General features: G+C 41.4%; 2 protein-coding genes and 1 long non-coding RNA gene across 9 annotated transcripts in view; 2 read left to right on the top strand and 1 right to left on the bottom strand.

Moving 5' to 3' along the window:
• The window catches only part of fbn1 (fibrillin 1), an 83,810-nt gene extending 63,995 nt beyond the window's left edge, over positions 1–19,815 (top strand). For both annotated transcript variants that reach the window (XM_050071172.1, XM_050063308.1), the window contains 16 exons: positions 2,702–2,854; positions 2,957–3,019; positions 3,105–3,224; positions 4,217–4,336; positions 4,434–4,556; positions 5,096–5,227; positions 6,515–6,640; positions 8,532–8,738; positions 9,234–9,359; positions 9,607–9,729; positions 11,166–11,282; positions 14,530–14,658; positions 14,754–14,873; positions 15,548–15,773; positions 15,853–16,036; positions 18,158–19,815. In XM_050071172.1, coding sequence (XP_049927129.1) covers positions 2,702–2,854; positions 2,957–3,019; positions 3,105–3,224; positions 4,217–4,336; positions 4,434–4,556; positions 5,096–5,227; positions 6,515–6,640; positions 8,532–8,738; positions 9,234–9,359; positions 9,607–9,729; positions 11,166–11,282; positions 14,530–14,658; positions 14,754–14,873; positions 15,548–15,773; positions 15,853–16,036; positions 18,158–18,541 — 2,453 coding nt within the window. In that variant the 3' untranslated portion in view covers positions 18,542–19,815. The remainder of the gene's footprint in view (positions 1–2,701; positions 2,855–2,956; positions 3,020–3,104; positions 3,225–4,216; positions 4,337–4,433; positions 4,557–5,095; positions 5,228–6,514; positions 6,641–8,531; positions 8,739–9,233; positions 9,360–9,606; positions 9,730–11,165; positions 11,283–14,529; positions 14,659–14,753; positions 14,874–15,547; positions 15,774–15,852; positions 16,037–18,157) is intronic.
• Positions 19,816–20,147: 332 nt separating this feature from the next.
• dut (deoxyuridine triphosphatase) lies at positions 20,148–23,398 on the bottom strand. Of its 4 annotated transcripts, none has more exons than XM_050041352.1 (7): positions 23,212–23,398; positions 22,392–22,539; positions 21,993–22,084; positions 21,800–21,844; positions 21,636–21,710; positions 20,978–21,048; positions 20,148–20,257 (listed from the first exon to the last, which is right to left on the bottom strand). In XM_050041352.1, exons 1-7 carry the CDS (start codon positions 23,348–23,350, stop codon positions 20,201–20,203), a joined length of 627 nt encoding a protein of 208 aa, XP_049897309.1. In that variant the 5' UTR covers positions 23,351–23,398; the 3' UTR covers positions 20,148–20,200. The 4 variants fall into 4 exon arrangements, with proteins under 4 accessions (XP_049897309.1, XP_049898063.1, XP_049899654.1 ...); XM_050042106.1 differs by having other exon boundaries at positions 23,233–23,398; XM_050043697.1 differs by lacking the exon at positions 23,212–23,398 and adding an exon at positions 23,044–23,205.
• The window catches only part of LOC126390275 (uncharacterized), a 24,001-nt gene continuing 22,117 nt past the window's right edge, over positions 23,367–25,250 (top strand). For 2 of the 3 annotated variants that reach the window (XR_007569980.1, XR_007570040.1), the window contains exons 1-2: positions 23,367–23,533; positions 23,638–23,761. This is a non-coding gene — a long non-coding RNA (uncharacterized LOC126390275). The remainder of the gene's footprint in view (positions 23,534–23,637; positions 23,762–25,250) is intronic. The other variant, XR_007569994.1, reaches the window with a different exon arrangement.

Below are 25,250 nucleotides of genomic sequence, written 5' to 3'. Positions count from 1 at the left end.
TCTTTTGCGGAAAGGCTGACAAATCAGTTTCATGGAGGAAAGTAACATGACGCTCTTTGACATTCTCTTCACAGTGCCAGGTGTTCATGTATGTGATCCTTGCCTCTGAGCCAGGTGTGTGTGTGTGTATGTGTGTGTGTGATCTATGGTGGTCAGAAAGCTTATTTGTGTTGAGTTCAGTGAAGGCCAGTGCTAGCAGGAGAGCACGGCCATATGCTTCTCATTACAAGTAAGTGCCTGCCTAGTCCAGGAGGAACAAGAGCCCTCAGAAGCAGGAAGAGAGAGAGACTGGCAAGCACAGATCATTCTGGATAATTAGCCAGCCTCTGTCCTCACTACACATTGCTTGCCAAAAAGAATTTGAAAATTTGGTTCAAAAGAAAAATGCTTCAACAGTTGTACTTTTGGTAAGTTTACAGCACCTACAGGTGAACGTATCACTGAACTCAGTGCTGTCATTATCAAGGTTATGGGCATGAGTGCTGCATGGGACATAGCTCCACAGTACAATGGAGTCCTATTTGGCCACAGAAACATGACACAAATTGTTCATCATTTAGTCCTTTTAAAGCGTTGCTGTTTGTCATTAACCAGAGAGGACCCACACGCAGAATCACAGGGCAGAGGCAGGAGTAAGACAAAAACTGAGTCTTCACTGAAGTTTTCAGGCAGGTCAAAGTACAGACAGTTCCAGGAGTCAAAACCAAAAATCAAGATTATCAGGCAGAGGTACAGAGGCATCAGACAAAAGTTCAAACCAGGTAAGCAGGCACAGGTTAAAATCCAAAAAGGTAATACAAACACAAGCACAAACTACAACCTGGCAACAACAAAGGCAAACTGACTGGTATGTGCACTGAAAGGTAGACGAGCCACAGGTGTGTGGCAGACTGGGCAGGCAGATCACTGATAGGCTGACAGTCAATACAGGGGGAGTGCCAATGGCTGTGGACGGTGTGCTGGCGGGAAAAGCTGGCAGGTGCTGACTGGAGAATGAGCAGAGCAGTGTATGCAGGAGGAGCAGCAGGAGGGTGGGGTTAAGAGGAGCAGGAAGCTCCAGCAGAGTCCATGGCAGCTTTTGGTTTTTGGGTTAAGATTGGGCTTGTTTGAAAACCGTCTAAATCTCTGCGATGGCCGTAATTAATATAATATATAATATATATAATAATCTACTGCATGATAAACATCAGGCAAAAGTGTGAGTATGTATAAATAAGTAAGTATAAATTTCAAATTTTAAAGAATTTTGTTTTTGCTTTACCTCACAGAGAACTGAAGTGGTAATAATATTTTAATATAAAGAAAAATGTATGTATTATTTAATGTCAGTTCAACAATAATTAAACTTCCATTAAAACTTCTCAAACTAATGGTATGCTCACTAAGGCCCTGTTTTTCCCCTCTGTTTTCAAAAAAGATTCTGTCCACATGACCTTCATTTAACAAGTTATCTTTGTCCACATTCGAGTGCAAAAAAGACTTCAAACGCTCCCTGGCGTTAGCTGTCCTCAGCAGTCTCCCCTCGTCACAGTGTTGATTCCAAGTCAATTTAAGTATGAAGGAGCATACTCAAAAATAAGAGTGATGCTCTGAGCATGCCAAAGTTTTCCTACTAATTCTCAGCGACAGCAATGCCACTCTGAAAAGTGGCCCAGTATGTGCTTGTTTGATAGGGCCTGATCCAAAACCATTGTTTCTGACTTTAAACTGCAGACACTGGGGTGGAGGAAAAACATTTGGTGCAGCAGATGCCTCCATTTGTTCGTGAAGTGGTGCAGCAATACTAAGTTTAACTGTAAAGCAGTCATTAGCCCAAGCAGTGCTAACAAAATGTTAGCAAACTGGTTTTTCTCCATTGTTGTTTCTTGTTCATGCTCATTACACAAAGTACCAACATGCATGCGCAAATTCATGTTTTTCAAACGCTGCGTAACATGTCCACATGCATATACAGTAATTTGAGTTTTGAAAAATCTGCACCTTCAAAGGCGCTTTGAAAGATCTCCATTTTGGTGACTTAAAACTCGTTTCGCTTGTGGACGGGAGGCCAAAATGTAGAGGAAAGTCATCCAAAAAATAATTCAAAAAATACTCTAATAATATCTGTATATGTATAGACAGAATCTAAATCAGACTTTTATGTTATTAAGTTAAAACTATTCCATTAGGGTCATTATTATACTTATAAAATACCTGATTTAAGAAGGTACACAAAGACTCTTGGGAATGCAGTTTTATGGAGGGCTATGTGCTGATTAAATGTAAAAACTTGTTTTACAGAGATTAAACAAACAGCATATAATTTCTTTTAATAAATGAGCATTAGAGTTAGATTTTTTTTTTTTTTTTCTTCAGCTTTTGGACAGAGTCAGGCTAACTGTCTTCCCCTGTTTCCAGTCTTTATGCCAAGCTAAACTAACTTGCTGTTAGCTGTAGCTTCACTTTTAATGGGCAGACATGAGAGCGTATCAGTTTTCTCACATAACTTTATACAAGAAAAGAAAGAGGCGAATTTCCCCAAATGTCCAAATCCTGGTGGTGGAATAAACGACAAAGAACTGGCGCACTTGTGCTTCCATTTGTTTCCTTCAGTCTCTGATTTTTCTCTACTTTTGTCCTCTGTTTGTGTGTGTGTGTGTGTGTGTGTGTGTGTGTGTGTGTGTGCGTGCATGTGTGTGTGTGTGTGTGTGTTTACCCTTAGATGTGCGTGTGAACTACTGCTACACCAGGTTTGAGAATGGGCGCTGTCTGGCTCCAAAGCCTCAGAACACTTCCAAGGCAGAGTGCTGCTGTACTGGGATGCCTGGTCAAGGCTGGGGAGACCCCTGTGAAATCTGCCCCACCAAGGGAGAGGGTGCGTACACTTCTACACACACACGCAGAGAATTACAAGCTGTTGCACTACATCATGTGTTATTTAATGGTATTCATGACTTGTCACATCTCGTGTTTCCAGAGGCTTATCCTGCTCTCTGTCCTACTATTGGATATACACGGGGGGATGATGACACCCCGAAAGGTATGTGTGTCATTAACACTGACTCCTCGCTGTCCTGTGTTTGTATTATAGTTATCAAATGTAATTCTTTCTGTTTTTATTGTAGATATTGATGAATGTCTCAATGACCCTTGCATCAATGGCCAGTGCATCAACATAGATGGCTCTTTCCGCTGTGAATGTCCCATGGGATATCGTCTGGACGTTAGTGGAGTCGAGTGTGAAGGCCAGTTTACTTCTTATTCTATTCTATATTCCTTGCATATTCCACATGTGCTGAATACAATTTTAAAGAATCATAAGTGCTGTATCGTGGGCAACTGGACTTGCTTGAGTTTCTTGAAGATGTTTCACCTCTCGTCACAGAGGCTTCTTCAGTTTTAACGGCCTGGTACAGAGTCGCAGGCTTTTAACTCCATGGGTGTGAACCCTTACAGAGTCGTTGAGGTCACATGTGAGCTTATAGCACTTATGATTACCATGACTTGGATTACTGAGAATCTTTACTGACAGTTTTAAAGAATGCTCCTAAAACCCAAATAATATCTGCATATCCCACATGTCTTTATTTGGTAAATGCTACATTTGGAATAAGGGCCAATTTATAGTTTCCGTGTCTGTGTGTCTGCGAAAGTCTGCTTTGCTCCCTGTGGCATTCATGTCATCACCCGCCCATGTCCACAAGGGTCTGCACGTCCATGTGCAGCCCATTTTTTGTGACGGCGCGGCCTGTACACATAGCAAGCACGCTGACTGTGCTTGCTCCAATCTCTTGTTTTAAACTCCAGTCCAGTCCAAAACACTGCAATCAAGCCTGCCGACTCATCACACTGACGTTAGTTTTAAGTTGGACAGACATTCACTCCAAACCCAGCTGCGTCTTCTCAGTTTCACTTTCACCCAGTGTAGACAGTAGGAGGACGGTAAGCTCACCTCCCAGCCCTCCTTTTTCCTGCTGGGGGCTGACACGTACCCTCAGTTGTACTATGAACAGAACAAGGTGCACATCAGTGTGACCGCAGCCGTCCTCAAAGTTAAATGTGGACAGTATGTCTGAGCTTTAAGGCGTAATTCAGAATATCCAAACTGAGTATGCTGTTTTCAACACCCGTATCAAATTCAGAATATTGTCATATTCATAATAGTAGTGGAATGATGATTTATTATAATGAATGATCCAATGCTAACATGCTTAATGGGGTTTTGTTTTCAATACAGACACTAATGAGTGTGAAATTGGCAATCCCTGCGGCAACGGCACATGCACTAATGTCATTGGTGGCTTTGAGTGTGCGTGTGATGACGGCTTTGAGCCTGGACCAATGATGACCTGTGAAGGTATGTAAAATTATGTCTGCACTCTCACTTCCATCACGCAGTCTTTATGGTCCTGCACTACACGACTCTAACCTGTTGCTTTCTGTCCCTTGTCCAGACATCAACGAGTGCTCCCAGAATCCTCTACTGTGTGCCTTCCGCTGTGTTAACGTGGTGGGCTCGTACGAGTGTAAATGTCCCACAGGTTACGTGCTGCGAGAGGACAGGAGGATGTGTAAAGGTACTACAGTTAAACGACTCGCTCATAACACTCCACTTTCTCAGTCATAGTCCATTTACTGGAAAGTGTTGGTAGGAAATAAACTGAGTACCTCACAGAGACATGCTGGCCCCATCCATAAAAGTTACATAACACACTATCTCAGTGAGATCCTCAAGAGCTCTCTGTCTCGGACGATCTTAAAACACTCTCTGGAAACTGTAGCCGGCCGAGTCACTGTTTACACCTCCGCTTTCTCAGATAGCATGGGCACCATGGCAACGGTTGTATTTGGAGGGAAGCGCTGAGACAGGAGGAACTTGTCAGTGTCTATAGCGTCACTGTTTGCATTAGAGCTCCAAACAGACCACCAAGCCTCCCACCACACGCCTGTTAGCACTACAGAGCTCAGTGTTGGATTAGGCGGTTACATTAAACTCTGGAGTGCTGCAGTGTGTCTGCATTACATCACCAGTGTCATTGCCGCACATGCATGCTTACACATATATTTCTTCATACTCGTGCATCCTCTTACTCATGACATACTGTTTGTTTTCCAGACCAGAATGAGTGTGAAGATGGTGTTGATGACTGTGCCAGCAGAGGCATGACCTGCAAGAACCTGATTGGTACATACATGTGCATCTGTTCCCCTGGATACACACGGCAGCCCGGCGGGGACGGTTGCATGGGTGAGATAATCATAGTGTCCTACTGCACTTAATAATGAACCGTCATTCTTGTTTATGGCCTCAAATCTTGGCCTCACTTTGCATGAAATAAATCTGTTTTGATACTCATTCACTGTTGTGTAACAGTGTATAAAGCTCGTGTTTATTCTGGATTTAATTCCACTTTAGGAGTCGTTAAACCCCCCCATATTCTGTCCTGATGTCCTGATAATTAGTGGACTTGTTACTGTCATACAATGGACTTGAGCCATCAGAGACAAATGAAATTCCAGAGGACCCATGTAATCCTTTCTATTTATGCCACAAAAATCAGACGTTAAACTCTGAATATTTGTATGAAGTATCAGTTATCAGCTGCTTCAGTCAGAAATATCAGGGTGAATATTGGTGAATATTCACTTTAAAAAACTGCGTACAGTTTATATTGTAAATCCTACCTTTGCAAACCAGAGGAAACCAACACGATTAAGAGGTTTCATTACCTGCCACAGGTACAAAGATTGTAAAAAAATGTAAAGGTATACTATGCAGGATTTTCCTCTCATACAGAAGTAATCGCTCTCAATCATCACTTATGGCATGCTAGAAGTGTGTGGCTGTGTATTTTTCTGTAGAGACTCTGCCCTCTGTCTGTATTTTCCTATACTCTGTGTTTGGGACATTTATTGGCTCTAAAAGCTCTCAGGTGAGGTCATTGCAATATAAAAAGGTAGCGACCAGGTGCCAGAGCATAAGCAGCATGAATCCAAGAGACTCAGCGCCGAAACGCCAAACAAGAGTAAATCTGGGGTTTGCTTTTACGTTCACTTTCACTGGCAGTGAAGACCAATCCTGCACTGTATACCTCTAAGATATAGGCTTGTGTTTGTAGGTGAGATGATGGCCGTTGTTATTATTATAGGCTGTGTCACTGATGCTGAGTTGTTTCAAGTCCTAGATGTTGGTGGTGGTGTAGAGGAAGAGGAGGAGGAGCATTGGGTTGCAACGAAAGACGATATCATGATGAGCTAATGGGGAAATTTAAATATGTTTATACTTAACAAGAAGCATGATTGAGTTGTATTTTGGCCCTGGAAAAAGTGGCAGATTTTTTAAGTGTAACTATAAAAATCAGAGGAAGGTGTGTCGACATGTTTGCAAACACCTGCCACAATAAATATTGCATGTTTTTGATGTGCGGACTTTCTGATTGAACTTCCACTGTAGCTTTGTTCAACAGAAAGTCCTATGCAACAGATATTTCCATTTTATGTTTACACTGTCCGTGTGTGTGCGTGTCTCTGTTAGATCTGAATGAGTGTACAGCCAAACCAGGTATCTGTAAGAATGGCCGTTGTGAGAACACAGTTGGAAGCTACCGCTGCAGATGTGACCAAGGATTCGTCGCTAACCCGACACAGACTGAATGTATCGGTACGTACGTTGTTAGCAATTTGTATAGGTTGCTCTTACTGTATGTTTGTTTTTTACTATGACACTGTAACACTTATTTGAGTTTGTGTCCTTATTGCCTCTTCAGTGTGTTCAGAGGGAGCTCCTTGCATTAAGTCAGCTTGAAGGAAATTAGGTCATACATTTAAAGTCAGAAGAAAACACTTTTTATTTAGTAGCATCCTTTTTTAGTTTAGTCTAGTTGATATGGACATAACAGTGTTATTATAATTGCAAATTTATGCACAAGAAGATATTTTATTTTTCTGCAGAACATGTTTACATGCATTAATGGTAAAAAAAAAACACTTTTTTCCTCATACTCAACACCTATGATTACTCTCTTTTTGAGAAGGCTCCATTTCAGATCAGTTCAGTACTTTATTTATCCCGAAGGAAATTTTTGTGCCAGAGAATGCTTCAAATAAAGTACAGTAACCACAATTTTAACCATTCACAAACAGTGGGTTCCTCGGGTCAGGGTCGCTCACTGGGCCCAGTTTTAGAAACAGTATTAAATTTCTGGCAAAATATACAAGATAGAAGTGTTTTCAAGGAGCAGAAGCAAAAACCAGTGCCTAATAGAGTAACAATAGGAGTAAGATAAGTACAAGAGTTACTAAAAATGAACTAAAATGGTGGAAAAAACTAAAATGGTGGTGTTATACTGAATATGATGTGAAGTAGTATTGCACATGCACACATTGCATCATATGAAGTAATAGTGCATCTAATGTAGGGGAATATTGTCAGTGCATGTAGCACCTGTCTCTCTAGCCCCAGTTCCCCAAAAAGGCCTGGTTTGCTCTGATTGGTCAGTGTTTCAGGGTCTTTCGAATCTGCACTTTTGGTGTCTCTGCACCATCATTGCAGCTGGGGAATGACTTTAACAGAGTGTAAGCACTTTCTACTGTGAAAAATCACCAATAAAAGAATTCTAAACACAACTGGACATGTTTGAGCAGGAATGTGATCTGAAATCGGGAGAAATTAACAACATCAGCAAACGGGATTACATTTTCCTGAGGTTAGCATGCAGCTACATATAGCAGTGTAGGCTACATAATGTAAACACTTGCAGTAGCATGCCTAGAGCAGATGACCATATAAAGAAATCTGTCACGAGCTGACATCAGCTTGTAGCCAAAGTATTCAGAATGGTCTGAAGCCTGAGATTTTTGTTCACAGGGATTACTTCTAGACATGTTTACCTCATTATGTGAAACTTTGGCCATGCTTAATATGAACATCCATTGAAATATTATGACAAAAAATGAAGAAAAGCATAATAGGTCTTGTTTAAATTAAGTGAACATGTTCCAATCACTGAGACAGGGACCTGATGAACATCTCACTCAATCACCCACATTACTTAGCAGTTTGGAAACCTTCAGCATAGCCACCATTACTCCCAAGATGTTAAAAATTTACAGATTTTATGCCCTTTATATTTAAATAGAAATGTTTTATGCTAGTGAATCTTCGCTGACGAGGTAAGAAAGTAATTTGACCATTCCATGACTCCGTCTCATTAAAAACCATGTGTCTGGAATTGTCAAGATAGGGGCAAGGAAATCCTTTCAAAGCCTTCCTCCCTAATCTAAATATATACTTTTGGATAGACATGATGTGCTGAACTTAGTGAGAGAAAACCACCAGGGAGATTCCGCTAGCTCTGTGGTTATATGGCTATCTTCCTCCTTACAGACAGTAGTGATAGAGCAATGTGGGTTATCTGTTAGTGTCTGGTTCTCTGAGGCCAGGTCCTGTCTGGGTGGTTTGGTCTGCTTTCCTCAGGCCCACCTCTTTGTTTGTCCTTCTGTCTGTTTGTCTCGCTCTCACGTTTCCTTTCTCCGTCTCTCCCACCCTCCAGATAATCGCGAAGGCTTCTGTTTCACTGAAGTTCTGACCACTCTGTGTCAGATGACTTCGAGTAACAGAAACTTGGTGACCAAGTCGGAGTGTTGCTGTGATGGAGGTAGAGGCTGGGGCACCAACTGTGAGCTCTGCCCCCTGCCCGGGACCACTCAGTACAAGAAGATGTGTCCTCTTGGACCTGGTTTCACCACTGACGGCAGAGGTATCTTACTGCTGAAAAGATGTAACTTAAAAGAACACGTGCTTACTCGCCTCCATGTTACACTGAATTCAGAAATAAAGAAAACTTTTTTCTCCTGTGCCTCTGGTGAACTAAGAAGTTCATGATAGTAACTTGCAGTAGAAAGCTGGATTCATTTTGAAAACCTGTCTTGGTTTTCATGGAAGCTACAGCATCCAAGATTTAAAACAGGCCTGCAGGAAAGCATTGCATTTATTCGCTATGATATCAGCAAATCAAACCCTGAAGACAGCAAGAAAACAATTATACAGTTTGATCTGTTTTTGAAAAAAAGAAACATCAGGCAGTGTTTTTTAAAGGGCCCCTGCTCACAACATTTTTACTACCGATAAAAATCAATACTTTTAAACTTGACACAACACTTAGGGATATTCAAATAAACACAAGAAGTTTGTGCTTATTTCCATTCAGTCTTGACTTTTTTATGTGGAGCTAACTTTTCTTGTTTCTATCCAGATATTGATGAGTGTCGTGTGATGGGCAACTTGTGTAAGAATGGTCAGTGTATCAACACTTTGGGCTCCTACAGCTGCACCTGCAAACCAGGCTACACTAACGACATCAGCGGCACACTGTGTGTGGGTAAGGCTTCATTCCACCCCCAGCACTTACACTTTATGGACTCTTTCCCTACCATGCCTACCTCCCGTTCTCATTCCTGCTGTCTAGTAAAGATACAAAGCTACGTGGGTGGACTGCCCGCACACTCCCCTGAAAAATGCAGCCCGAGTCTGTCTGTCTCACCATCTCCTCTTGTGGAATTTATGGCTACAGGATCAAACTCTCTCCCTCTCACTGTCTGACCATCACCCTCTCCCTCTCCGTCTAGATGTGGATGAGTGCATACAGGCACCGAAGCCATGTAACTTCATCTGTAAGAACACAGAGGGAGGCTACCTCTGTTCCTGCCCCCGCGGATACATCCTACAAGAAGATGGAAAGAGCTGCAGAGGTGACACACTCACTGCAAAACAATATTCATACGTAGCCTACATTAAAGGTCCAGTGTGTAGATTTATGGGGATATATTGGCAGAAATGGAATATAAAATAATGTATGTTTTCTTTAGTGTATAATCACCTGAAAATAAGAATCGTGGTTTGGTTAGCTTAGAATGAGCAGTTTACATGGACATCAGGAGCAGGTCCTCGTCTGCAAAGATCGCCATATTGCACCACCATATTTCTACAGTAGCCCAGAATAGACAAGACAAACACTGGCTCTAGATAGGGCCATTTGCTTTTCTGCATCAGCCACTGTCGTTAGCAGCCCCTCCGCAACAAGAACATTGGAAAAACACTGATTTTTTTTTTTTTAACGTGAAGCTGCTTTATTCAGTGTTTTTACTGGTTTAAATCATTGGATTGGTTTGTTTTGGAGAAGAAGAGAACTCTGCGGATAATTCGGCTCCCGGGAAAAAACCTTAAACTCTGGATCAGAAATAAGATGAGCACACATAGCAGGTGCTGGGCGAGCTGTGACATGCCAAACAGCATAGGAGAAACACTGAGTTGTCATGTAAAACCGCATTTTAGTGTTTTTAACGGTTTTAATTGTCTGGTATAGGTTTGTTTTGGAGTAGAAGAGACCTCTGCAGATAATTCAGCTCCTGCTAAAAACCTCCTGAACAATAAACACCGAAGTAATTCTAACCAGGAGAAGTTTCAGCAGGTTGCAATCTGCAATCCTCACCACTAGATGCCACTAAATCTCCCTAAATCTTACACACTGAACCTTTAAGCCCAGCTCTGCTCAGATCACTTGAGTTCAGCAGCATGCTCTCGGAAAGAGGGCGACCAGAAGCAGGTACTTGGCTGCAAGACAAATTTCCCCTCGAGGACAATATAGCTGAAGTTTTTGCCTGACTTAGTTTCCAGGTTAGAAACACTGTAGTGCTGAGTGGGCCGGGCCCTCTGCCAGTGTTCTGCTCACTGTCCCGAGACGCTCTATTTGGACCGGTGTGTCCACGTGCATGCGTCTGCTCATGAACGTGTACCCTACATTCAGAGCCTGTGACACAGCGCATCTGGCAGTGTTTCTGTTTATCAGACCTGTTTGTGAGTCTAAACAAGTGTGCTCGTGGTGTTCAAGTTTTGAGGTCCTCTTTTCATCTTTATTTACCATAGCTTTAGTTTTTCCCCCTCTGCAGTCCCCCTCCATGTTTCCGGTGTCTGGTTCATTTGCAGTTCATTTGTAGGTCAGTGACTGTAGAAGGACTGGAATTTGACTCACAGAAAAGAGCAGCGCCCATACAGTAGTACATGTAGTTATCTGACGCTGCTCCTACCACAGGATCTTAAACGCACTACATAAACTATTAAGGCAGTTTGAACTTTTCAGTTAAATTTATAGCTGGATTTATGTTGTACTACTTCTCCTCTTTTTCAGATCTGGATGAGTGTTCGACCAAACAGCACAACTGTCAGTTCTTATGTGTTAACACCATTGGTGGGTTCACCTGCAAATGTCCGCCTGGCTTCACCCAGCATCATACTGCCTGCATTGGTAAATATAACACATGAAGAATGTAGTTATACTGCACATCCAAATGTTTTGTAATGAGAAACACTCTTTATGCAACTTTGTATTCCCAAAAGGGACGGTGGCTTAAAAGAATTCAGCCTCCACTCCCATATCGTGTCAAATGCACACACAATATGTTCTCCCACAGTGTAATGTCTTCGAGTATCTCCCAGCCCAGCTCATAAAAGACCCCTGAACCACCCTCTTGTCTAACCTTTACTAACTCTCGTTCCAAGTTAATGGACTCCGGCTGATATCACACTGATCTTATTAGGCTGGACTGGGTTGGAGTCATGGCAGCTTAGCAATGCTTTGTTATGGAACTTTGCAGTGCATCGCCATGACTACCACAAGTAGTGCAAGTAGTCCAGACCATAAAGCAGCTCCCATGACCTCACATCAAATCACAGACAGGGAACCCTCAGTTTTGACCATAGGAATAACCCCAGGCAAATCATGACATACAGTAGGTGTGGACGTGTTATTAATTTAAGGAGGTTGGAGAAACATGGGTGTGACATAAAACAACTCATACCTCAGTAACTACCCCTGATTTACTGAAGTGTAGCACACTAAACCTCAAACTCTTTCAGGGCAGGTGCTCATTAGTCAAGAACATTGTTATTGATCTGACACATTGTAAAATACTGCAAAAATACTGATGTAAGGCTGCATCCACACTAATATGTTTCCATTTTAAAACATTTTTTTCAAATGAGAACGATCTCTGTACATAAAAGCATTTTAGCACCATTTCAGAAATCATCTCTGTCCAAACCCAGTGTCTGAAAATGCATATCACATTACCATTCGTATATACTGGGCATGCATGTAAACAGGAAGCAGATTGTCTGCCGTTGGTTGCTTACTAATAAAAAATAATCCGATAGAAAAGTAAGTAAGACCAGAGATTTCTTCGCGAGGACTGACGACAAGGTGAAACACTTAATGAAAGTTACATGAAAATAAGGCAGTCAAGTCGGCGAAAAACAGATTGGTAGTTGCCATAACGCTAATTTGGCAACATACTATAAGGGCAGTACTGGGAGCATTATCCATTGCCAGAGGAAGCCATATTGGTAAAGGACTGATACAAAAGGTTTGTAGGCCTAGGTATAATGTTTTGGCTTGATTGTTGAGACCCAGTCAGCAAGCGAACATGAATGTCTGCGTCATTGTTTTCAAAAGTCTCTGTTTCCATCCGTCCAGACTAAAACGCAACCCCAGAATTTTCAAATGAAAACAGGTTCAGCAGCTTTTTCCTCCATTTTAGGGGTCTGTACATGCTGGATTAGTGTGGACACTAGGTGTAAAGGCAGCAATATTTATGTTTTAAAACGAAAATGTATTTGTGTGGATGTAGCCTAAGACCTAGTCCACATGGACTCAGATATTTTTTTGCAAAGAAAGCTTTTTTTATGGATTTTCACCTTTCCTCCACATGCAAACTGCATTTAAGGTCACTAAAAGCAAACCTTCTATAAGACTCCATCCAGGGTGAAGACTTTCAGTGACTCAGTTTTCAGTGTTGCTGTGTAGACAAGGAAAACTGAGTTTTTGGCTTGTGACAGCAAAGTGTGCACAGTTATCTCCTTTGTGAGGCGTCACAAATGAAGTGGCATTTTGTGCAATGGTGGATGTGTACAAGCAGTGCTGGTTCTAACCTGCGAACAGGACTTTTTACATGTTCACAAATAAAGGTCAGAAAGCACTACGGAGGTCACTGCTCCAGGTAGTCCTCTAGTAATAGCTTTTTATAGGCTGCTGATTGACTAGACTCACAAGTCAGTCTTTAGACGCTTTGCTTAACTAAAGACTGTTGTCTTTCTCCCTGATTTTGTGTTTAGATGGGCGGATACAATTTCAGAGTTTAAAAAACTCCCTACGTTGCAGAACCAATAGTAAATCCACAGGGCGGTCCTTCGGTGGCTCGCTGAACTCTTGTGCTCGTAAATATAGTCCGACTGCGTTAAAAGTTTTAAACAAAGTCGCTGTAAGTCCTTCATTTCCACAATCTTGTGGACTGAGCACACGTTTGATAAAACTGTGTTAAATCTCTCGGCATCCATTTTCAAGCTCTCTGTGTGTTTGTTTCCTTGCGGACGAGAAAAGGGGGAGCGCACATTTCCGGGAGGACATGTACTTTTAAAAAAAGCAAGACGTGTTGCTTTGTTGCCGGCCGTTTTCTCTGGAGTGTTAAACACACACCAGACTATCAGAAGGCGGAGATCTCTGATTGTCTGGTGGCGAGACTACTGATTGACCAACATCCTCTCCTTCTTTGCGGAGATTTAGGGTTATGATGTCATGGCTATATCGCTGCCTGTCGGTTTGGCATGCTCTTGACAGCGCTTCAACTGTCAATTGTTTTCTGAATGGATTTTTTTTTGTTTTTGTTTATAAGAGCGTGTGTGAACAGGATTTTTTTGAGATCGTTACTGAAGTACCTATGTCCATGTAGACCAGGCCTAAGACCTTATTCCTTCCAACACATCTGCTCCGTCAAGCTGCTGCTGTACAGAAGTTTATGTGTCCTTATGCGGTATACAAAAGGTTAAGGTGTCTATTTGTCAGTCACACTGACTGACAATGACGCTTCCTGTAAAGCAGTGCTTGTTTAAAATCTGTTTTTGGATTGCCAGGTAGTGCTTAGAGAAAGTGGCCCCTCCATGCTTTTGAGCACTACAATATGTCCCACATGTTGATTGTTCAGCAAACAAAGATCTAAAGCTGGTTACACATTAAAAGACTGTGTAAAGACCCAGAATCACACATTAAACAGCTGACACTTAAAGATTACTGGCCTCTCTGCTTTCATCTTAGTTGCTGAATTGCTTTAACTACATGATTGCGTTCAGGTTTGTAGTCACAACAGTCAAACGTTTTTGTGATGTTTGACAAAAGCTTTTAAATGGGCGATGTGTTTGGTTTATTTCGTCACACTGTTTTTCCCAAGGTCCCAGACGAACTTTAACACTCTGATGTTTCTGATTACCTCTTCTGGTCTGAGATCAAATCAGTAGGTGAGAGGTTGTATTCCTAAACCCCTGCAGACTGTGAGATCATTTGCACCCACAGTCCATGGTGGATCTGCGCAATATTTTGGAACTAACGTCGACTTTCCATGAATTTTAAAATGACTCTGCACATCCAAATCAGGGTTATAATCAGTCTTTGTATCATGTTTCCAGTTTTACCCTGGTCTGAACCTTCCCTCCTCTCTGTGTAGACAACAATGAATGTGCAACAGACCCCAATCTGTGCGGCTCCAACGGTGCCTGCCAGAACACTCCAGGGAGCTTCAACTGCGAGTGCCAGCGGGGATTCTCATTAGATCCCAGTGGACAAGGCTGTGAAGGTCCGACAACAAATGTTACCAACCTCAGTATCAGCTGATTTATCCCATAAAAAAAGGCCCTGACTGTAGTTTTGTTGTGTGTTTGTGCCTGACAGATATGGATGAGTGTGATGGGAACCACAGGTGTCAGCATGGCTGTCAGAACCTGGTGGGTGGATACAGGTGCAGCTGTCCACAGGGCTACCTACAGCACTACCAGTGGAACCAGTGTGTGGGTGAGTTATACCGCTGTTCTTTTTATCAGCAAACATAAAAATTCTTTCCTTTAGGGGCATCCTGACGACTTGCCTGCCAAAGTATGTACCATGCAGCCTTGATGTTCTGGACTACAGCCCAGCCTGGAGCCTTTTTAAAACAAAGTTATCCATCCTTCACCTCTTTCCTGCCACTCTTAAAATATAAATATGCCAAAAATGTTTTTCCGTTCCTCTGGAAGTTCAACCCTTCCCTTTGTGGTAAGGTCATGAGAAAAGGAAAAGTGGTGTTAAAAATAAATGCTCAATATCCTACTCACAACCCCCAAAAAGATTAATTATAAATGCACGCTTAATTCATTTAAATAACTAAGAGGGTAACAAGAGAGACCCTGTGAGGCATATGAAAGTATCTCACTCTGAAGGGACAAAGAAACCTATTGAAGGACAGACACAACACCAAAATCTGTAAGTACATAAAAGTGTAGCTCAATCATAGATAAAAGTGTGATACAGTGTGTGTGCGTCGGTGTGTACCCCAAAATAAAGAGCTTTTGTTTGCTAAACCTCTAATTTTAGTCTGAATCTCTCCACATATTTACAGTGTTCGCGGCAGATTTTCCCAGCATTGTTTGTGCCCTTTAACTGGAACAACCTCTTGTTTGTTTACTTCCCGTCAACTTCCTGTGACCCAGATGAGAACGAGTGTCTGAACAGCCAGATCTGCGGGGGAGCGTCATGCCACAACACCCTGGGGAGCTTCCGCTGTCTCTGCCCCACCGGCTTCGAGCAGGCAGGCGGAGGCTGCGCAGATGTCAACGAGTGCTCCTCCAGCCAGAACCCCTGCAAGTTTGGCTGCTCCAACACGGACGGGGGCTACCTCTGTGCATGTCCACCTGGATATTTCCGTGCAGGACAAGGGTACGTGAGTGACTGACTGTGTTTGAAAGCTGCTTGTCAAAGATTCTGGTTGACTGATGGCTTTGTCTTTTCTTTTCAGGCACTGTGTCACAGGTCTGGGCTTTACTAGTGCTGGCTCCAGTGGTGGACAGGGAGGTGAGGTGGATGATAACTCTCTGTCTCCTGAGGCCTGCTATGAGTGTAAGATCAACGGCTATCCCAAGAAGGGACGCAAACGTCGCAGCACCAACTCGACACTGGAGGATCCTGTGGAAGATGTGCAGGTAATCTGTCTGTCTGTATGCAGCATGCAGGGCTGTAGCAACCACTGAAGACGCCAAGGCCATGTCCTCTTTTTTCTTCAGGGGAACTTTACAGGGCCTTAACATTCAACAATTAAAAACTTGAGGGAATAGTTTAACAAATTATCATTTGTATACAAATTACTCACTTCATCACTGAGGTGTGCCAAGATAACGAAGGTGGGGTGGCACACCTCAGTGATGAACCAAAAATCCAAAACTGGAGAAACTTGTGTCTATTGGTATGTCGACTGCCATTTTGAAGCCTCAAGTTCAGCATTTCCGCCGTCACCATCTTGCTGTTTTGAAGCCAGTAGTGACCATATGTGGATGTGAAGGTTGAGCTGTGGAGGAGCGAGGGGTGGATGTAACAGCAGCAGCAGTGCCTCACTTAAAGCAGCCACCCTTAAATATGTGTAACAACATTTAAATGTGCTGAGTTACATAAACACCCCCCCCCCCACCGATACAGTTGTCATTAATGAGAAAATTAGCTATAGAAACCAAAACCATTTTATGTACCAGGCTGTAAACATGTTTATTTCTGCTGTGAAGTTGGTCATTTTTACATGGGAGTCTATGGGGATTGACTCGCTTTTGGAGCCAGCCTCAAGTGGCCATTCAAAGAACTGCAGTTTTTGGCACTTGAGTGATACAAACTCTGACAAAACTTGTGCAGTATAATCCAAATCTCATTTATCCAGTCATATACTCAGTACTCTCCAAACATACATTTTGTTGAAACCTTGCTATTTAAAACACTTCAGCATATGCATAGCGTGCCTGGGTAAAAGAGTCCGTTTGAACTCTACTCATGCATTTCATTGAGCGAAGTTCAAACGCATGTGCTTGCCTCGGCATGTTACTCATTTGTGCTCGACACTGTTTATGTGGAAGTCCTGATCATACGACTGGATAAATGTGACTTGACTCATATTGCATGAGTTGTGTGAGAGTTTGTAAACATATGCTTTGATATAGTTTTGCTGTTGTTAATCTCTGCCCCCTTTACTTCAATTTATCAAGAATGATTTCTGTTGTTGGAGTTTTCATTCACCGTTGAGGCATGTGACAAAACAAAGCAAATTAAGTTTTCTTACAAATTCAGCAGAAGACAGGGTGAGTAATTGTTATACAAATGATAATTTTTGTGGGTATTCTTTCAAACAGGCAAGTTGTTTCATAAACTGATTCCAATAATTTGACTAAATATGTATAGATTTTACTACTTTTAGGATAAAATAATAAGGTATGAATAAAGGATTTAGCATTTACCCTCCAGAAATTTATTTTGGGCAGCGTGGAAAAGGCCTTGTCAAAGCATTTCGATGTTAATGTTGGGAAATAAAATTTATCGAAAATATATTTACAGACGACATGACAGCTCCCCAATAGAGAACTAAAACATCTTGATTGCCCCCTAGCCTAGTAGACTGCAGCATAGGTCATAAACCCCGCCCCTTCACGTTAGTACATGGAACATGTGCCCAACCAAAAAAATCAAAGAACATGTTAAATACATTTTTGCAGAAGATAGTTTCTGCCATTTTAGGTAGTTCTTGTCATGCAATGTATGCTCAAGTGCTAATTTTTTCTGATAAGTTTAATTATTAGTAATTAGATTCTATAAAAAGGAGGTGTGATGTCATAATTGACGGCTATGTGTGCAAGTCGGTATGCTTAAGATAATGGTGGTGCTTGCGATTGGTTGGACAGATGTATGGGTGGGAACTTGCAGACTCTGGCTCCATATGACGTCACCAGTGCAAGATGGCGCACAGTATCCAGGATATTTTGGCTTTACTTTTGTACAGTGGAAGGAAGTAGAGCAATGTTTTCCATCTCTATATACAGGCTAGGGTTGAAAAAATGTTAGAAACCTTCCCTTTGGTTTCTTGTTAAAGCTTTCTGAAGGTGAAAGGGTTGCACTGACAGAACTCAGGACCTCACTATTGTTAAAGTCATGGCAACAGCACTGTTTGTATGTACGTTTTAACTCCTTGTTCCTTTCTCTGTCTTTATTAATTATAGTAAACATACTGTACTGTAGGACACATGTCTTATATCCACTAAATTCATGTGAACCACATTTTCTTTCTGCAGCTGACTGAGGACAAGGTCAGCCTGGCCAGCGTGGACATCGAGGACACCCTGCAGTTCCACCTGAACATCAGCGACCTGAGCAGCCGCGACCACATCCTTGAGTTCACCCCAGCCTTATCCACCCTCAGCGACCACGTGCGGTACAACATCGACTACGGAAACGATGACGGCTACTTCAAGATCAACCAGAGAGAGGGCGTCAGCTACCTGCATCTGAGCAAGAAGAAGGCCCTCCCCCCAGGGGCGTACTACCTTCAGATCAGCAGCATGCCCCTCTACAGGAAGAAGGAGCTGGCTGAGCTGGAGGACCGACACGATAAAGACTACCTCACAGGACAGCTGGGAGAGATACTGAAGATGAGGGTGCAGATCATCCTCCATTAACCATCACAAGACTGAGACAGGCAGATGTTGCCGGCGGCTGCTAATCCAGTGTCAGGCTCACACTTCCCAAAAAGGCCAAACATCTCTGACTCTGGATCAGTGGTTCAGGGGCAACTTCTACTTGCTCCGACAGGGAGAAGGGCTCGCCACCAAAGAGACAAGAAGGGGGTGGGGTGGGGGGGGACTGCGTCATTTGAATGCCAAAGATGATTCTACATATCATAGATACAATTTCTGTGGAAAATGCCAGCTGAGTGAGGCAGTATGAAAGTCAAATGAAGGACATATTGCCCTGACACAACTTCAGCTCTTTGCGTAAAGCACTATTGAGAGTGTGAATGGTTTTTAATTGTAGGGTTTAATGTTGTATGATGATATGTGGAATCAGGTGCCACTTTGAAGGGCATGAGGACTGCAGAAAGCTCTAAAGGCAGAGTTTTTTAGAACTCATCTTAGGTGGAAGAAAAGGGTGAGTCCCAATAGTCTGCAATAAATTCATTTCCTCCCCTCAGGTAAATGACTGAACAAACCTGGATACATTAACGTAAACACACTTTTCCTTCCCCAGATATTAATTTAATGGAGTGAAGATGACAAAAAGATTATTAGAGAATGTTTAGGAGAGGAAAGGAACCCACTATGGACTATTGAGATGTAGCCATGTCTGAGCTTGAATGACTCCTACTGCATATTTAAACTATGCTTTTCCATCTTTCCTACTGACTAGAATAATTCATATTTACTGGTGCTAGCAACACATCCACATAGACTTCTGAATGCACTGTACTACTATTCAAAACTCAGTAGTCGACAAGATACAATCCCCTTGGTCATTCTGAAGATTTCATGTCTTTGCAACAGTAACAGCTAGCTTCATAGCCTGTCTGCTCTCCTCTATACTACATGTAAATTGTGTTTATACTGTAATAATCGATGCCACTTTTAATCTATGAAGCATTTGTAAACTAGAGGAAGCCCCTGGAATAGAGGGGTTTGTAATGGTGCTTATAATGACCAACTACTTCCTTTGTAAACTGTGTATACATACACTCGCACACACCTGCACACACATACACACACACAACACATTGATGATGCCAAACCTGGGCCTTCATGATTATGCACTGAGGTCTTCGTGGCCACACATTCTCTCACAAATACAATCAGTGCTGCATTGCCACGGACCAGCCTGACACCAGTCTGTGTTCTCTGTTCACATCAGTGAGGGTTTAGTTGTAAATTCACAATAAAAACATATTTTTGGTGTATATGTATTCACTGCTGTGCTTTCCCCTTTATCCAGATTGAATGTAACAAATTTCAACGGACAGCTGTGAGCTTCATGTTTGAAATCCCCTTTTCTTCAGCTGTGTTTAACCCAAGTGAGGTGCAACATGATCTGAATGTTTTAGCTAGTGAAACTCACATTAATCCAAAGGAACCTCAGTTATGTAGCTGAGCTTAACATGTTCAGGATTACTCATCAGGTTGCGATGCAACTCTTGTCTTGCACTGCCCCCATGTGGAGGTTTAGAAAACATCTTTTGTGCATAAAACAGAACTCAAAACTGTAACAATCCCAGTAAAGACTCAAGACTCTCAAAAGTACAAACCCACAAACTTTATTTAACATATACATCTAACATATATTTATTGCTTTCAGTTGCGTCCGGTTGATCCAAAGCCTCCGTCTCCACGCTCCGTCTCATCGAGTGTCTGAAAAGAACACAGCCATGCATTTTTGGATTTAGAATTTTAAACTAATCTGATGATACATACTGCAGTAAAGCCAAACATTCAATGGAAAATCTTAATAGTAGTTAAGTACACTAAGTTGCCAGTTTATTAGGTACACTTAGCAAAACCAATGGAGTCTAATACACTTTTAAAACAAGAAGGGTAAAGGGCACATCCAAAAATTAAGGCAATAATTAGACATCACATTGGCAGTGTATTAAAAGCTCCCAGCTATTTTGCCTGATCAAGATCTGTTAGAGTGAAACGTTGCAAAATTAAATTTGTGGATTTCTTGTCTGGTTCTTGCCTTAATACAACAGTTCTGCAATAAACCCTACAACCATGAAGGTTATAATGTTTTGTTTTTGTTCAATCTGTTTTAGAGAGGTGTTGATTAAAAGGTAATGATCATTTTGGAGGTTGTTGTTCGTTGTGCTGTTGCATTGCAGAGGTATTCCTGTTTTTTTAACCTATCTTCGTTGATATAAAAAGGGATATACTAAATAGAAACACTTCTTACAGTTGAATAAAAACCTCTTTAAAACAGTTTCAACAAAAACTGAACATTGTAACCTTCGCAAAGGTAGGATTTACTACAGGGCTGTTGTATTAGACTGCATTAGTTTTAGCCTAATGTACCTAATAAACTGGCAATAGAGTGTATACGCGTGTGTTTCAGCTTCTGAACTCGCAGTTTACCTTTTGCTCCTCCAGTTCTGGGTAACAGATTCTCTCACACACCAGCTGCGCAACTCTGTCGCCCTTTTTCACTGCGAAGAGGAACAGGAGATTAGACAATCATTTGGAAACTGCACATATGTGCTGCATCTTTAGATCTGTACAAACTACTTTCATGTCATCTTTGCAGGATGAATAAATAAATGTGGACAGCAAAATATTTCAACAAGTTGAACTTAATATAGAGCTTAAAAAAAAAATACACTACAGGTTGAACATTTTAAAAAATATTTTCAAATTACTTTTAACCAGTTTTATGTTCTCTTAAATCAAGAAAACGTAAAAGGAAGGCAACGTCAGTATGTATGCAATTTTTGTATCAGATACGACCTCATATGTACATGTCAGATTTTTGGTGATATTCGTCAGCAGACAGTTGATTGTCATAACTCAAAAGGGACGTGAGGCAGATTTAAACAATCTCATGAATGATGACACCCTCTCATTATCATTAAATTGAACGTTTTCACTCTAGCCTTATATCATCATGCTCCTCCAGAAAAAGTTCAAATAGAAGCATGGACATTATGGCTTTGACCCTACTAGTAAAATCTATGGGTACTCTTGGTACCTTTAATATAAAAAGGTGATGATATATTTCACTGATGCCACAACTCACCATCAAATGTCTCCTTGCTGAAGTTGAAGAGCACAACTCCCACATTCCCTCTGTAGTCTTCATCTACAACCCCAGCTGAGGACATACAGAGACGTTAGAGACATGACAAGGGTTGACACATTATCTGCACACGTCATAAGTAGGTCACATGGGCCAAGACTCACCACCAACATCAATGAAGTGTTTTGCTGCCAGTCCAGATCTTGGTGCTGAGAAGGAAGAATAAACATGGAAGGAGACAGTTTTGACCTGCTGTTCTGCAACTTGTGTAACATAATCTAGTTTTAATTTGCATGCACTGAACAAAACAAGAAAAACCTGTAATGCTAGAGTTGCATCAGTATGCAAAACACTCACCAACTCTTCCGTAGCAGCCATGTGGGACTGCAATCTGGATGTCTGTCTTCACAACGGCCTTGTCCATAGGACCAATGGTGTAATCATATGCACTGTTTAAATTCAGAGAAGCATGTTTAGCTGGTTGTCTTTTCATTTAACAGATACGTTTATACAGGGCAACATTTAGCAAGTACATTCAACCTCTGTAGGAACACAAGCTAAGAGTTCAAACATTTCACCTGGACTTTACAGTTTGATTTTTACAAACACACATACTGTAACGTTATATCGACTTGTTAAAACTTATGTTTGCGGTCACAGTATTTAAAACCGTGCACACGCTGCTACGATTAAGTTATTAGTGAACCCAAAACATACTTTTAACCATTTTTAATTCAAAGTAACGTTATAACCAACCTGTACAAATCATATCCCGCAGCTTTAGTGGATCCTCTGGTAGGTGTCGTGGCATGCTCAGACAGTTTAGCAAACTTGAGGACAGGTCTGTCTTCTGCAGGCTTTGTCTCTGTCCTTGCTCTCTTTGATGGAGAGATTGCAGATGCGTCTGTGAATTCCAGGACAGGCATGTTGGCAGAGTTTGCACAGTTAAAAAACGATTTTTACGAACTAAAAGCTAACTATTGGAGACACTACTGCACAGCTAAAATCCTCTGACGCTTCTGTTCCAGTTTCTTGGCGCTCTTGCTATTTAAAAACGAATTTCCCGCGCTGCAAGTTGCGCCAAATTAGCCCCGCCCCTAAATCACGTTACTTTGAACAGTTAAAGTATTATACACCACAACACAAAGTGATAGTAACTCTAGTAGCTTATATAACCTGCTACAGAACTGCTACATTAACTGCACTGACATAATAAATCGTGTAATAAGTAAATCGGCAAGGAAGTAAGTGTACTCTGTAACTATGGCAACATTGGCGTCACCACATTGCGTCGCACAAACAAGTTCTCGCGAGAGTTCATATAACAAACACCGAAACCTATATTTAAAAGGTACGTAACAAAAGCACAATACAATATCTGTGTAACAATAAGCCCCATTTTACTTACGCATTGTGTGGGAATAAAGCAGAGGTAGTGTTGGTGGTGTAGTGTTGGTGCCGTTCAGCACACAATAAATAATAAAACATGCTAAAGTCACAGCAGTAACAGGATGCTAGGCAAGCTAGCAAAGCTAACGTCAATATCCACTTGACATGTTGCAAATAGAAACGTTACCAGTCCTAATGTCTTGCTTGCCTTTGTTTAGAGTGAGCGTCTGAATATGAATTGCCCTTCCTAAGACACGGGGAGTAGTGTTAAAACTCGCAAAGCATTTTAGCTGAAGAGTCCTTAGCCCGAGCGACGTCGGTGTCATATTGTTTGCTAACGTCGTCTGCAGGCTAACAGCTAGCAAACGTCCTATCAGCTGCCTGCAGCACTTCCTCCTCCTCCTCCTTCTCCTCCTGCTGCTGCTGACACGCAGCTCCGCATTCCTCACCAGACTATGACAGACTCTAATGTGAAACAAAAACATATACTTGGATAGGAATACAGATAGGTTTGTGTGCATAGAAATCATAGACATTTATTTGATCTTTTCTTGGATATATCAACATGCAACCCATTATGTCTTATAGTGTTTTTTAATGTATGTGTGTGCAGGTCTAGTTCAGGGGTGTCAAACATATGGCCCTGGGGCCAGAGTGCCAAAGGGTCCAATCTGGCCCACTAGATGACTTTGGACACCTCATGCTGATGCACATGTGAAGGCTGAGCAAGTTAAACAGTGAGTAGATACTTCATGTAAAATGCTGACCAGAATACAGCTCTCTGAAATAACAATGCATACTCACTGTGGTCATGTTTACAGATATTGAACATTGTGTAAAATATTGTACACCAGCAGCTAAAGTGTAAAATAATCTGTATCAGACTTATATCTTAAAACTGTATTAGCAGAACCCTGCTGCTGAGGTACTGACAAAACTTTGTACTGTCAATGATCTGTAAGGCAGGGGATGACTTAATCTGCTGCTTCAACAGCTTCACTTTAGTGGAAAATTATGAAAAAAGTCACATGTAATGAAAGTGAGTAGCAGACTGACTGAATGTGGAAAATTGTTGTTGTTGTTGTTGTTGTTGTTGTTTATAGGTTATTATGCAGTCGTTTTTACTGGCCTGGCCCATGAACTAAAATGAGTTTGAAACCCCGGTCTAGCTAAACCACATAGTAGGCCTAACTTTTGGATGAAATCATGCCTACATAATACAAACAAAACAACATCAGAGCCAGGAGGAATCTTAAATGAAAACATTGAACCAGGAGCACAAATAAATGGCTTTTGCAGCTTTCTTATTTTAGGAATTAAAAGTTGTCTTAATTTGCTGTGTCGTTTCATTCTCAAATTCTATAAATACAGCTTTGGAATGGCTGAATACTTTGCTAAAATATATATATATTAGTTCCTTTTAAAAAATATATATATTTTTATTGTAGATACCAAACAGTACATTTTCTCAGTAAAGAGGAAATTCAGAGTCAGTGTTATCAGCAATATACTGGGATACCTCTTCCCAGTACTTGTTTGAGTAGGGACATTGCCACATTTTCACATTTAACAGTTAATACAAATGTCTTTCTTAAACCTAAGAAGAGAATGTCTTGTAGAATAATATCTACCGGTATGTATGATTTTCAACGAAACTTCCCTTACTTTATTAGTGAGGAGATCAAATATTTTTCCAATTCATGTCAGTGACAAATCTAGACCAGCAGGGTACAGCAGCTCTCATAAATTAGATGTGTTGTACTCAATATCCATTATCAGATAATAAAACAGAATGAATATTCAAAAGTCACTCAAAAACAACTCACATGGCTCATTATGTAATCACAGTCTAATCATTATATTGACTAATGGCGTGCAAAAACCATTTGAATGTGCAGTAGCCTCATTTTTAATGAGTTTCTCAAACTGTTATCACTTGAGATTCAGCAGTCACAGTCATGTAAGATCTGATGTCCAATGCTGCCCCCCATTGGGAATACATCAGCATTACTATAAGGAATGTTAGGACTCACCTTCAGTGCTGATTGATATTCAAGACCTGCACATATGACCTCTAATGCTTTTATATTTTTTTGCATTTTATGTTATTTGTTTCCAGTCTATTTGACCACACCAGACATGGTGCAGACATTGCGTCTATGAAAAAGAGGGGGATTATGACATATTTTGTAGTTATAGCTGGGCTTGCAAAGCCTTGCATCTTAC

Source organism: Epinephelus moara, chromosome 1, assembly GCF_006386435.1.
Source record: "Epinephelus moara isolate mb chromosome 1, YSFRI_EMoa_1.0, whole genome shotgun sequence".
In the NCBI taxonomy this organism is placed as follows: domain Eukaryota; kingdom Metazoa; phylum Chordata; class Actinopteri; order Perciformes; family Serranidae; genus Epinephelus; species Epinephelus moara.
The sequence above is the reverse complement of the archived record's forward strand: the minus strand, read 5'-3'. Positions and strand labels throughout refer to the sequence as shown.

Excerpts from the sequence above, each read along its gene's own strand:
- dut (XM_050041352.1), bottom strand. The coding sequence starts at position 23,350 with ATGACACCGACGTCGCTCGGGCTAAGGACTCTTCAGCTAAAATGCTTT. Across the intron at positions 21,049-21,635 it reads CAGCAAGGAGACATTTGATG|TGAAAAAGGGCGACAGAGTT; the intron begins GTGAGTTGTGGC and ends TCCTCTTCGCAG. Across the intron at positions 20,258-20,977 it reads CAGAACTGGAGGAGCAAAAG|ACACTCGATGAGACGGAGCG; the intron begins GTAAACTGCGAG and ends TGTTCTTTTCAG.